Consider the following 14,789-nt stretch of genomic DNA (forward strand, 5'->3'; position numbering starts at 1 on the left):
AGAGATCTACCACCTTATGGTTAAGCATGCATAATGTTAGAGAAGAACATTGGGCCGCTAACTAAAGCCATGATCCATGGTGGAAGTTTCAGTTTTGGACATATATCCTCAAATCTCAAATGAGAAAATTATTAATTGTTGCTACATGCTTATGCATAAAAGAGGAGTCCATTATCTGTTGTCTATGTTGTCCCGGTATGGATGTCTAAGTTGAAGAATAATCAATAGCGAGAAATCCAATGCGAGCTTTCTCCTTAGACCTTTGTACGAGGCGGCATAGAGGTACCCCTTTGTGACACTTGGTAAAAACATGTGCATTGTAATGATCCGGTAGTCCAAGCTAATTAGGACAAGGTGCGGGCACTATTAGTACACTATGCATGAGGCTTGCAACTTATAAGATATAATTTACATGATGCATATGCTTTATTACTACCGTTGACAAAATTGTTTCATGTTTTCAAAATCAAAGCTCTAGCACAAATATAGCAATCGATGCTTTTCCTCTATGGAGGACCATTCTTTTACTTTCAATGTTGAGTCAGTTCACCTATTTCTCTCCACCTCAAGAAGCAAACACTTGTGTGAACTGTGCATTGATTCCTACATACTTGCTTATTGCACTTATTATATTACTCTATGTTGACAATATCCATGAGATATACATGTTACAAGTTGAAAGCAACCGCTGAAACTTAATCTTCTTTTGTGTTGCTTCAATGCTTTTACTTTGAATTATTGCTTTATGAGTTAACTCTTATGCAAGACTTATTGATGCTTGTCTTGAAGTGCTATTCATGAAAAGTCTTTGCTTTATGATTCACTTGTTTACTCATGTCATATACATTGTTTTGATCGCTGCATTCACTACATATGCTTTACAAATAGTATGATCAAGATTATGATGTCATGTCACTCCAGAAATTATCTGTGTTATCGTTTTACCTGCTCGGGACGAGCGGAACTAAGCTTGGGGATGCCGATACGTCTCCGACGTATCGATAATTTCTTATGATCCATGCCACATTATTGATGTTATCTACATGTTTTATGCACACTTTATGTCATATTCGTGCATTTTCCGGAACTAACCTATTAACAAGATGCCGAAGTGCCGATTGCTTCGTTTTCTGCTGTTTTTGGTTTCGAAATCCTAGTAAGGAAATATTCTCGGAATTGGACGAAATCAAAGCCCAGGGGCCTATTTTTCCACGAAGCTTCCAGAAGTCCGAAGACGAAACGAAGAGGGGCCACGAGGCAGCCAGAGCATAGGGCGGCGCGGCCCCTGCCCTGGCCACGCGGTCCTATGGTCTGGGCCCCTCGCGCCGCCTCTTGACCTACCCTTCCGCCTACTTAAAGCCTCCGTGACGAAACCCCCAGTACCGAGAACCACGATACGGAAAACCTTCCAGAGACGCCGCCAACGCCGATCCCATCTCGGGGGATCCGGGAGATCGCCTCCGGCACCCTGCCGGAGAGGGGAATCATCTCCCGGAGGACTCTACGCCGCCATGGTCGCCTCCGGAGTGATGTGTGAGTAGTCTACCCCTGGACTATGGGTCCATAGCAGTAGCTAGATGGTTGTCTTCTCCCCATTGTGCTATCATTGTCGGATCTTGTGAGCTGCCTAACATGATCAAGATCATCTATCCGTAATTCTATATGTTGCGTTTGTTGGGATCCGATGAATAGAGAATACTTGTTATGTTGATTATCAAAGCTATGTCTATGTGTTGTTTATGATCTTGCATGCTCTCCGTTATTAGTAGATGCTCTGGCCAAGTTGATGCTAGTAACTCCAAGAGGGAGTATTTATGCTCGATAGTGGGTTCATGTCTCCGTGAATGCTGGAGGGGTGACAAGAACCTCTAAGGTTATGGATGTCTTGTTGCCACTAGGGATAAAACATTGGTGCTATGTTCAAGGATGTAGTCACTAGTTACATTACGCGCAATACTTAATGCAATTGTCCGTTGTTAGCAACTTAATACTGGAGGGGTTCGGATGATAACCCGAAGGTGGACTTTTTAGGCATAGATGCATGCTTGGATGGCGATCTATGTGCTTTGTCGTAATGCCCAATTAAATCTCACTATACTCATCATGATATGTATGTGCATGGTCATGCCCTCTTTATTTGTCAATTGCCCAAGCTCGTAATTTGTTCACCCAACATGCTGTTTATCTTATGGGAGAGACACCTCTAGTGAACTGTGGACCCCGGTCCAATTCTCTTTACTAAAATACAATCTACTGCAATACTTTTTCTACTGTTTTCTGCAAACAATCATCTTCCACACAATACGGTTAATCCTTTGTTACAGCAAGCCGGTGAGATTGACAACCTCACTGTTTCGTTGGGGCAAAGTACTTTGGTTGTGTTGTGCAGGTTCCACGTTGGCGCCGGAATCCCCGGTGTTGCGCCGCACTACATCCCGCCGCCATCAACCTTCAACGTGCTTCTTGGCTCCTCCTGGTTCGATAAACCTTGGTTTCTTTCTGAGGGAAAACTTGCTGCTGTGCGCATCATACCTTCCTCTTGGGGTTCCCAACGAACGTGTGAGTTACACGCCATCACTAGTAACGAGGAGTATCAAGAGGAGGAAGCCTACTCCCCGGAAGAAGAAGAGAACTTTGATAACTACCCTGCTCAAGGCAAGCTAACCCTTGCTAACCACCATGATGCTAAGCTCTACAAGAGCAAGGCACCGTCCCTCCTTTAATTTTATGTATTTACCCATCCCATGTTTTTACCTTGCAGTTATTTTGCTTATTTACTTTCAAAGTACTTCGATTTATGATTCACTTGGTCTAGAGTAGAACAATATGGAAAGTTAGCTTAGCACAAATCAAAGTTAGATAGCACCCCTCATGAAATAGTTGCTAGTGCTAATCAAATGAAAGTAACTCCTCTAGATGGGAACATGGTGAAATGACTTTGAAAGAATGTGAAGGTGACATGGTTGACTTGGTGAATTTAAATTAAAAACTGATGATTGGGTTTGAATGCGATACCTTCCAATTATACAAGTACCCCAACAATACCTGATTATGGGTAGGGCTTAACTAGAAGCTTGTGTATTTTAGTATGGGTTCCCTCTAAACAAGCATCATAGGGGTTACGCCGAGGCTGCCTCCGTATATGAGAAATGATGTGAATATAAGGTGAATGTACGACCCAAGCCATGTGCAGTTCCCGGGTTAATAGTTGGTTTTCACCGGGAGGCCAAGCTCATGGGGAGAGGTGCCTATACTAGTATATATACGTGAAAGGTTATGGTTGATGATCCGCGTACTGAGTTACGATGATTCGGGGTTATCCTCGACGGATGTAATCAAAAGTTGTGGCACAAGAGTACAACCTCTGCAGAGTGTTAAACCTATTCGAATAGCCGTGTCCACGGTTACGGACAATTGGAAAGGCCATACTGTTCCATTATCAGGATTTTGATCTTAAAAAGGAAGGATGAGTTGAAAGGTGGTTTTGAACTTGACTCTCAAATGATTTGTGGGAATGACACTAATGTTCCCATTTGAGATAGTCTAGCAAATGATGAGTCTTTACTAAATGTTGTTGAAATAAAACTTGGCTTTATGCAAATAAACCTAGAGCTTAGTACCCCTTACTACACCAAATAAGTAATTCCTGTAGTGTTAATTTGCGAGTACTTTAAAAGTACTCATGGCTCTGCCCTGGCTATTCAAATGCCAGACTATGAAGAGGAGCAACAGTATCAGGATGACGGACAACAGGACGTCTACGATAACTAGGATCGTCTTCTAACGTCAAGTGTTGCCTGTGGAATAGATAGTCCACTACTACTACGCTTCCGCTACTTATTTGTGATGTTGAACAATTCTATTTGTGTAATATTGGATCATGTGATCCCATGGTTGTAAGACAAGTATGTGTTGTAATAAATGATGACTCTGAACTACTTACTATTATGTCTCGCAAAAACAATCTTCCTGGGATTGCGATGTATGATATAATAGGCATCTGGACTTAAAAATCCGGGTGTTGACAGGACGGGAAGCGGAGGATATGTGTTATTGCGATAAAGAAAAAGAGAAAGCTAATGGAGCGGCATACCTGTTGTTATCTAGTCCATTAGCCAATTAGTTAACCATAAATAGACTTTTTTCATGGTCTTCAATTCGCGCTGGCAAGTGGTTGTAAGAGACAGGAGAACCAAAAGTGCAACATAATCATATCCAGTCACGGAGTGTAGTTCTCTCTTGTTGTTAGTGTGGGTTTCCACAGTTTCTCTTAACTTCCCGACCGGCCTCATTCACGTTTGAATCAGCATCTTCGGTATATAAATTTGAAAGGGAAGCAAGTGAAATAAAAATTCAGAAGTGTTCAACAAAAGTCTCAGTCATCTCGTGGAGCCACAACTACACCATCAATTGCATTATCCCCATATAAACATTGCTTAAGTTATGGGGTGTGCCTGCCAGCTGGACAAAATGTACGAAGTTAGTTCTCGTCCGTTTGGTTGTGGAGATCTGGATTCATGGCGTCGTCACTCCCTCCTAAAGTGCACGATGAGCATATTTGTATGGGCCCCAGTACCGGAATCCATTACTAAACATATGGAGTGTAAAATGGAGCCAAATGCAAAATATTCGTATGGGCCCCAGGCCCTGCTTGCTCATGATATGGCTGATCTTTTTCACCTTCCTTTATCTGAAGAGGCTTTGCTGCAATTCCAACTTTTTCAGGCTATGCTCTTGAATCTTCAGCCAACTGATGGTTTTGGTACTTGGACAGTTTTTGGGAATTCTGTAGCCACTAAAACATCCACAATTTATAAGTCCCTCATGGATTTGGGTAGTACTATACAAGCCTTAAAGTGGATGTGAAAAGGTTGTTGTCAGGTGTTCTTCTGGCTACTGATTCATAATCGTCTAAATACTAGAGCTATGTTGCAAAGGAAGAATTTTTTCATGGATAATTACTCCTGTATAATGTGTGGACAAGATGAGTTAGAAACCAGAAATCATCTGTTCTTTCAATGCCCTTTTGCCCAGATGTGTTGGAGATACCATTGGACTCCTCCCCAACAGACAGATATTCAAAGTTTTATTGCCAGCCTGAAGCTTTCCCTCAATGTCTCATTTTTTATGGAGTTGATCATGTTAATAACTTGGGCCATCTGGACTACTCGAAATGACTTTATCTTCAAAAGTACTCCACCAAGCCTATACAGATGTCGAAGAAAGTTCAAGGATGAAGTTCTGCTTCTTCTCCATAAGACTACTAGAAAGTCTTATGCTGGCCTCAAGTCTTGGGTTGAGAGATTTCAATAATCCCACATAAGTTTGTTCTTTTTTCTTCTTCCTTTGGGCTCACGGCCTTCTAGTTAGCCAGCTATTGCTTATCTCTAGCAATATGCTTCCCTTTTTGTACATATAATCTTTTGAAAATTTATAAATATACACAGTGGGGAAACCCACTGATTTGCCTCAAAAAAAAAAAAACGAACTCGCTGAAACACGAGAAGATCTCATTCTCTGCCTCATGACTCTATGAGGAATTTGGTTTGCTCGACGAAGGACGATCCATGAAGGAATTTTCCAAAGCCCCTTATCTACTCGTTTCTTTGTGGAGTCGTTCATCCGTGACTTGGAGCTTGCATCTGATTGGCGGAAACCACGACACATTCCCCGTCGTCAGGTGCAAGAAGCTAGATGAATGGCACCACCACTAGGTGTCGAGGAGATAAATGTATATGTGTCAGTGCGGAAGCAAGGAAATGCGGGAGCAATAGTTGCTGTTTGCCGAGATGATCATGCCCGCTACCTTGGAGCATCGGCAGTCGTCATATAGGGTATATCTGACCCCGTTGTTCTCGAAGCGTGTTAGCGGGAAGCTCTCACCTTGGCTACGGACCTCCAGGTCACACGAATCAAGGTGGCCTCTTACTGCCTAAAAGTAATCAACAACGGGGAGGGCGCCTACCTCGGCAAACTTAGTACGGAATACGATCATCCGGGAATTCAAGTATAGAGCCCAGGGTTTTGCCTCATCTTCGGTTGTTCATGAATGGAGAACTTCCAACATGGAGGCACACAACATGGCTAGGTCATCGACTTACCGTGATAAAGTGGCGGCAGTTTCCCTAAATAAATGGATTTCGATTTTCGCTCCATCGAATGGAATTTTTCAAAAATAAAAAAACGAATTGAAATTATAGTGTTTCTGCAAATGAGAAGTACAGTCTCAACGTCATCATCCCAGGTTCGGCAACTATTTTCGCACCAATTGGCAACTGGAGTGCACATCAGTCTCTATGTGTTCCGTCTGAGGTCAATCGGCGGAAGCACTACGTACTGATGATCCACCGGCACTCTCCTGATCCAAGCATCCAACAACACCCCTAACCCGCCCCCTCTCGGGTAGCGGCAGAGGATCCTCCTCTCCCCGCGCCCCACAGCCACCCGCCGTTCTCAGCCGCTGCCGCGGCCGGCCGCGGCCCCGACCCCAGCGCTGGCCTCGGCGCTGGCCCCCGTACCTCGGTCCCGGCCATGGCCCCGGTCCTGGTCTGGCTCTAGCGGTGGTGGCGGCACCCCCTCCGTCGAATCGACGAGGGGAAGAAGAGGGTTTCCGCTGCGGCGTTCCATGGGAGGTGATGTAGCACCGGTGGAGGAAGCCGGGCGGCACGGCTACTTGGCCTGGGCCTGAGGCTCTCCATCGGTAGCCATGGAGGATTCGGTGGAGCGGTGGTGGCCTCCGTCCTGGTTCGGCGGCGGTACGCATGATCCACGTCGCTGTCCTCTTCCTTGGTGATCCGACGGGAGGGATTGGCAGCGTGGGGGCTGCTGATCTTGCTTTGTTTTTGGTGGCGGTCCACGGGTTTCTCGTATGCGAGGATGAAGATCTTCCGGAGGTCAGTTTGCTTTGATCTGGCTGGAGAGATGAGTTCCGGAAAGCTCTGCTGGCGATGGAACAGTGCATCTTTTGCCTGCAGTTTGCTGGATCGGGTGGTATTCGGTCGTGCACACCCATGTTTTTATTCCGACCGTTTGGTTCCGGAGGGAGCGGCGCGAAGCTCTATTCTGTGTTGACATCAGGTGACTTTTTGGTCCATGGTGATGTCAGAAGAAGGAATATCATGAAGATCGGATTGGTGGACTGGCTAAAGGAGTTTCGAGTCTCCGTGATGCTGAGGGGTCTGCTTGACGTTCCGGGCCCTGCAGCAGTGATATGTATGTGGGGGCGGCAGTAGGGGAAGTTCAGAGTCTTACCTCTTAGGGTGAAAACCCAAGGTATGACCTTAACTGGTTGTGTCTGGCAATGTTCTTGTTGGAGGCATTGTTTTGAGAGTGGAGACTATCTTCAGGGTGAAAATCTAAGACCTTTGGTCGGGCGACGATGGCGCTGGTGCACTGTTTCCTTCTTGAAGGCGTCACTTTTGGAGAGTCTGTACTTCAGGTGTTGTCACGGTGGTGGTTGTATTGTTGTTGCTAGGTCTAGAAGCCTATAGCGGGACTTTTATTTCTTTATTTTCTTTACTCTTTTGTTGCTGTGTGCATCCGTAGTGCCATTAGGGTTTTTTTCGAAATGGGGATGTACCCCGGCTTCTGCATCATGATGATGCACAGGGCCTTTTATTAAATAAAAACACGGTCTTTAAGGTTTACAACTCACACATCGCCATTAATGTACTGGCCATTAGGGTGAGGCGTTGTTGCAGAAGCTGGGTGTAATTGGTATCATTCGATTCCTTTTATCTAAAAAAAAACAACACCCGACCACGGCCGTCTCTGGTTGACGCGTCCCTCTCTAGTCCACTCAGCCTGATGCCGGCCGCTTTGTCCAGTTCAGTACACCAAGAGGCAAATGCCAATGTTGGATGATACGGCAATGATTCGACGAACACGCATCGGGGCTCCGGAAGCGGCAGAGCACCTGAACGCATTTGATTAATTAGCTCGTGTGTACCTTGTGTGCTATCTCCAGTTATCAGGCATGGACACATCTCTGTGTCTTGAGAGCCTGACAGGGCACCAATGATCGATGTTGCGGCTCAAGAGGAATCAACCTAACGTACCTGAGTAGTTTAGTGGCCGGAATGGTGTGTGTTTCTGCAGATATAGGCCAGTCTTGTTCTGTCTGCATTCCCCTCTGTGTTTGCTAAAGATCCTTCGCTGATTAAAATAGATCGCTTTTCGGAAAGAGATAAGCACTAAACAGAGCATGCTTCAATCCACAAACCTAAGACAGGTAATTTTGCAGCATCGACTAACAGATGCTGCTTTAACCGAGGGCAGAAAGTTTGCCACTTGCCGGCACAAACAACCGGGAAAGACGTTCCGTTAGCAATCAAACTTAGCTCCTTAACTCTGTCCATGTTGATCGCCTATGATGACGTGATCAAACTTTGTACTACGAGAAGTCTGAAATGCTCCTGCAGTTGTATATATTCAGTAAATAGCTCATGTTTTTAGATAAAATTCAAGCCAAAAAACTGAAGACGCTCACTTAATTAATACAAGGGGGGATTTTTTGACTTGATTCCGTCCACCATGGATTGTCCTCCGGTAGCTGTGCTCTGCATCCGGTTGGATATATCCCGTCATATCATTGTGCTGTTGCCACAATGCCACCTTAGCTAGCCCGATTTGGATTCGATCATCCACCTGACTGTTTGTTTACTGATCGTAGACTGAATCAATCAGCTGTGCTCGCCTTTCTAAGCAGCCATTCCAATCTTATCACCCCCTCCTCGCTCTTTCTTCCTTCATTTGATAATTATGCTCCACACGCCTTTTGTGCGAGGGACTCATCGATACACTTAACGGAGAACAGAACAGCAGCACAATTGGCCACTTGCCAAAACGAACAATCGCTCAATTGGTTAACCTACACCAAAGCCGTTATGTTAGCAGCAAAGCGCCTGGTTTCCATGCGCCCAAACCATCACCGGTAAAGAGGCGGTCGACGAGGATTAGCTGGCCGGTTCGGTTCCACTATGGATGGCCCTCCGCTCGACTGCCTCTGCATATACTAATCTTGGATTCTGTTGTGCCACCATAGCCATATCTGTCTGCTCTTATTCGATCATCTGCTTGACAGTTTGTTAGTTTACTGATCCTAGACTCCACCAGCTGTGCACTGCCCCTGCGATTCCATTCCATTCCTATACTATCCAACCGTTAGTGAATTCCAATCTTATGACCTCCACTCGCACGCTCTTCCTTTATTTGGGTGTTCCCCCGCACACTTTTGGAATTTTTTTTTTGTGGACAGATCAGCTATGTTCTTCAGATAATGTCTACACTTTACTCTTGCTTAAGGCCTTTAAATTATCTGGGTGAGCATCGAATTTTCTCGTACGAGGAAAAAGCAGGTGTTGATTTCTATGTTTGACTAGAAAAATGGAGTACGTGCATAATAAACAAAACAATTTCCTGTTTCCTTTGTCCTTGGAGTCTTGGGGAGTAGCTGAGACTTGAGATAGGCAGCAGGTGATCCAGAGATAGACTGACGGGACATAACATATCTCGCAAATGGCCAAGAGGAAACCAACTATCATCAGAAAAAGTCTTCATTTTTCGACATATTCTTTTTTACAGATTTAATTTGAAAAAAAGCACACCACAGACACATGTGTCAAGGTTGAAGGCAAATAAATACCTAGAGTTGGCAAGTAAGACCAACCTACAGATTGATGACAAGCTTGTTTCGGCCATACATATCATCTGGACTGCATCTGATCTAAGTGTATGGCAGAATAAATGGCAGCAACTACTTGCATGACCAAATTTCCTACATAGTATATTAGTGTGAGGCTATTAAGGAGTAAGCGGAAATTACGAGTCCTATATCCGTTCGCTTGGCTTCAGAAAAGAAGAGTGAACTAATCAGTTAACTGAAAACAGCAGTCTCATACCGGAAGAACACAATGGGCAAGTTGTGCGCACTATTAATATAGTGGGGCGAAATACCGTTTCGAAGAAGATGTTCGCACTGGCTTCTTCACAGAGTTCTTAAGCATCTCATAGATCTGGATGTACAAATTTATACATACGCGTTACTGGGAAAAAAGAAAGAACCGTATGTATTATTACATCCACTCCAAGAAAGAACACGAGCGCAAAGATGTGCAACTCCGCAGAGTTCATAAGCATCATCTCATAGATCTGGATGAACAAATTTATACATGAATATTATGAAGAACAAAAAAGAAGAGAGGGAAAGGAAAAAAGAAGGAGAAGCAAAATGAAATCTAGCTAGAAAGCCTCTCGATGGGGTCCTCGACCACAAACGCGTGTACGTACACAGCCCTGCACAGCCACCCCTCAAAGAAACGAACGGACCGACGGAGACGCTGGAATTAAGCTCTACGAGACGAGACAAGCTCATCGATTGACGATTGACCATTAGAATCTAAACGACGACGGCGTAGTAGGGCAGCGCGAGCGCCCTGCAGTCCCTCCCGGCGAGCGCGCTGAGGAGGCGCCTGAAGGCGGCGGCGGGGCAGGGGATGCGGAGCGGGCCGCGGCGCGCGTAGCCGTACTCCTGCGCGGCGGTGCGTAGCAGCTCGGCGATGGCGGGGCGGCCGAGCAGCTCGGCCGGCACGAGGAAGCGCTCCGTCTCCTCGCCCTCCGCGCCGACCACGACGGGGACGTGGCCCGCCGGCACCTTCCCTGTCGGCGAGGACGGGGAGGCGACGGCCCCCGGCGCCACCCTGCAGGCGCCCGTGGACACGCACCCCAGCAGGCCCCCCTTCTTCATCGCCTGCTCGGTAGGACGAAGGGGCGGAGGTTGGTTGGAGATGAGGTACTAGCGCCGGTCGAGTGAATGGGCTCGCAGTGGAGGCAGACATCGCTATATAGCCGGGCGGGTAGCGCGGGCGGTCGCTTGGCCGACGCGGACAGGCGGGCCAGGGCGGGCCAGGGCCCGCGTGGAGGTGAGAGGGACGGGGGAGGCGTACGGCTAGGACCACGGAGAAGTACCACTCGCCGTGCGAGGTGGGAGAGAGGGAGAGTGGGTCTTGCACTGGAGCTGCGAGTGGGACGGGAATCCGGATCGGGATCGGGTGCGCGCTCGCGTGTACGGCGGCGGTGCGGCCGGCCGTGGCGAGCACGGCTCGACACGTCGACCTGACATGCTGGGGCCGGCAGTTATCATACTACCGGAAGATCGATGGGTAGAATTCATTCATGGCGGAACAGGAAGCTCAGGTGGCGTCAGCGGCGTCGCGCGCCAGTTGTGGGCAGGCGAAGGATCGAGCGGGCCGGAGGTTGGCGTCGCCGGGTCGCCGGAATGGGATCGGAAAGGGCGACGGCACGTGAAGCGCGGGCCCCGCCTTTGTCGCCCCTTCCGTACCTGCCCCTGTACGGTTCCGTAACCGAGGGATGGGGAGGGCGACGCGGCACGTGGTGGGCCGCCATGCCGTACGGTACCCGTCGCTGTCGATGTGTCTGCTACGATACACGAGCAAACCGATCGCCGGGAAAACCGCGCGCTGCCTTGGCTGCGAGTTCTTCTTCATCTTCTTCCGGGTGGAGCACGGCAGGGTACAGTACCGTACGGAGCCCAGACATGGCGCGCGCACAAACCTTGCCGACACCGCACCAAGCTCTGCTTCCAGCCTTCCAACCTCTCCGTATTCTAGATGGAAAAACCTGAGAATTTGTTCCGCCTAACCTCTGTCCGACAATGGCGACCGAGGCTCCCTGATTTATCGGTGATGCCGCGGAAGAAATAAATTACTATCTCGATTTTAAAAAATTAATTAAAATGAAGGTATCGAGTTTTTTTTTTTTTTTTTTTTGCATATAGATACGTTTAGATTTGGGCAACTCTTTTTTCTGAGTGTCCACCAAGAGAAGCACAAAGGCTCAGGTTGGACCGACATTGGATGTGGCTATTCATAAGGAGCCAACATAAGAATTTGACCTTGGACGGAGCAAAATTGCGCCAGACAAAAGCATGACCCTCAAGAGCACTCTACCAAAGGTGCAGAGCTTGTAGAGAGCGGATGTTTGAGCCGACTGTTGTCCCTGGAGCAGAGAGGGAGGGAGCATTCGTCCATGGAGATTGCGAGGCGCATAAAGGACAACGATTGCAGGAGCTTGTATCGTTGACGCGAGGCCACCGAGGATGGAAGCTAGGCCGTGGTTGAAAACTTGGTGGACCGATGTGCTCTGGAGCATGCTATGATAGAACAACTCCGGCAGGGTAACAACGAGAGGCCATGTGGCCATCCACCAGTCGCGAAGGTAGCACACCTCCCGTCCCCGAGGTTCACGCGTGAGATGCTTTTGTAGAGCGGGAGGAGGCACTGGAGGAAGGACCAGGGAGTGCCGCACAGCGCCGATCATGTCTAGCGGCATGCCGGCTTGTGACTCCCAAACCCAACGGGGCCAGGACTCACCCGAGGCGCAATGGAGGCAGTGTAGGAGCTTTACAAGGAGAGAAGTGTTCTTCTCGGTGATGGAGGGAACGTCGAGGCCACCTTCTTCTTTGGGGCGACACACGCGGTCCCAGGCCATGAGGCACCTCGCGCGCGATAATTTGTCCATGGTGGCTGAGAGAAAGGCGTGGCACAACCTGTCTAGAGCGGCGAGCACCCCAGGTGGGAGCTCAATGGCTCCCGTTTGGGCAATTATTTTGAATTGTAAGAAGTACGAAGTTCGCTATAGATGAGCTCTAAAAATCCCTTAAAAAGTCTTGAAATTACATGGGTTAGATAAGTCAAACACTAAACTTCACGTCCCGATAATCGGCACTCTCAGTTATGCCATCGGAGTCTACTTTCAACCCTGAACTAAGTCTCTATTTTTTTCCAAATAATCTAAGTCTTAGCTCTCATTGACCAACTTGTCTCACACATCAGGCATGTCTTCAACCTCCATTCTCTCCCTTCCCAATCTCTTTCGTCCACCACATTTCAATTTTTCCCACAACATGTATGATTGGGCCGTCTTGGAGCGGTGCTAGGGCTAGTCCCTTCCTTAATCAATGTAACTCGTGATGCCATTGGCCCTACTTTGTTCGCATGACCTCGTCGCCAAACCTAACGACCTATGCGGCTACCGCACACCCTATAGCTAGAGTTGGAGGTTGCGGCCGCGTGTAGGGTGGGAGGAGTAGCAGGGTACGTCCAAGCGACGACTCATGTTGCAGACCTCTGAGCGACGGGGCAACAACATCCCACCATACCGGCTCGGGATGGATATGATAGGTGGGCCCGTATTGTCAATGTGAGTAACATATTATCTTTGGATTATTGCTTTGTTGGTGCGCCAAATCGACCTTAGTTTCACCGGCGGGTGTGTGTGTGTGTGGGGGGGGGGGGGGGGGGGGGCAATTACCGCGATTGAAAGTTTGAGGTTTGATTTACCCCTACAAGTTCAAGTGTTCTTTTGTAATTCTTCCCACACGAAAGGGAGTGCGTGACACCTTACTTTTTTTCGATAAAGAAAATATATTAATATCAAAAGATACCAATTACACCCAGCCTCTGCAACAACGCATCACCATAATAGCACTACAGATGCACACAACCAAAAAATAGAAAAAAAAACTAAGAACCAAAAGTCCCACTACAGCGTGACACCTTACTAGGCAATACTCCCAAACCAAAACCGGATCATGACTCGAACAACGTCTACACACCTGGCACGCCCCGGCGTCGTGGTACATTTTTTTCGATAAAGGGAATATATTAATATAAAAAAGATACCAATTACACCCAGCCTCTGCAACAACGCACCACCCTAATGGCACTACGGATGCACATAGCCAAAAGAAGGAAAAGAAAACTAAGAAACAAAAGTCCCGCTACAGTATCTCGGGCCTAACAACAACAATACATCCACCGCCAAGACAACACCTGAAATACAGACTCTCCAAAAACGACGCCTCCAAGAAGGGAACAATGCTCTAACACCGTCGTCGCCCGATCAACGATCTTAGGTTTTCACCACGAAGATAGTCCCCGCTCTCAAAACAATGCCTCCAACAAGGTCATTGCCGGGCACAACCAGTTAAGGCCGGACCTTGGGTTTTCACCCCGAAAGGTAGGACTGCGAACTTCACCGTGTTGTCACCCCCGCTATCATACCGCTGTTGTGAAGCCGGAACACCAAGCAAGTCCCTCAACAGCGCGGAGACTTGAACCTCCCTTAGCTAGTCCTCCCTCCGGCCTTCATGAACTTCTCTTCTTCCGACTTTCATCATGGATCCATAGTCACTTGATGTCAACACAGAAAAAGAGCTTCGCGCCGCTCCCTCCAGAACCAATCGGTTGGAATAAAAGCATGGGTGCGCACGACCAAACACCACCGATCCAGCAAACTCCAGGCACAAAGCACTGTTACATTCGCCGGCGGCGCCTTCCGAAACTCAACACTCCGGCTAGATCACGAGTTCAGGCCTCCGGTAGGTCTTCCTCTTCACGCAAGAGAGACCCTAGGACCACATCCTTTATTCAGGTCGGACCCCCACGTCGGCGACCATCCCGGGATGGCCACTCCAACCCTCCACCGGCGACTCCGTCGCCGGCCTCCAGCTGTCCCCATCTCGCCGCCGGAACGCGGTGATAGATCGATAGATCCACCACCGACCAACCGCAGGATGACCCTCTCCGGCGAAGAAGAGGGCCACCTCCACCGTCGTACCCAAGGCTGCTGCCCGGGCGACCTCGTGTCGCGGGTGAAGCCCAAGATCGCCTCCGCTCACCGGCGGAGGCGGGGAAGTGGCGCGGGCCATGGGCACGGCCGCCGCCCGCCGCCGGCCCTGCTCGGAGTGCTACGGAGAGCGGCGACGGGAG

The 14,789-nt window shown here is 48.2% G+C and overlaps 1 protein-coding gene across 1 annotated transcript; it reads right to left on the reverse strand.

The window, feature by feature from the left end:
* Positions 1-10,044: 10,044 nt before the first annotated feature.
* On the reverse strand, positions 10,045-10,745 carry LOC124679254 (auxin-responsive protein SAUR71-like). The gene has a single exon (XM_047215050.1). The coding sequence runs from the start codon at positions 10,742-10,744 to the stop codon at positions 10,397-10,399; it is 348 nt and encodes a 115-aa protein (XP_047071006.1). The 5' UTR covers position 10,745; the 3' UTR covers positions 10,045-10,396.
* Positions 10,746-14,789: the final 4,044 nt, after the last annotated feature.

This window comes from Lolium rigidum, chromosome 7 (assembly GCF_022539505.1).
Source record: "Lolium rigidum isolate FL_2022 chromosome 7, APGP_CSIRO_Lrig_0.1, whole genome shotgun sequence".
Classification (NCBI taxonomy): Eukaryota; Viridiplantae; Streptophyta; class Magnoliopsida; order Poales; family Poaceae; genus Lolium; species Lolium rigidum.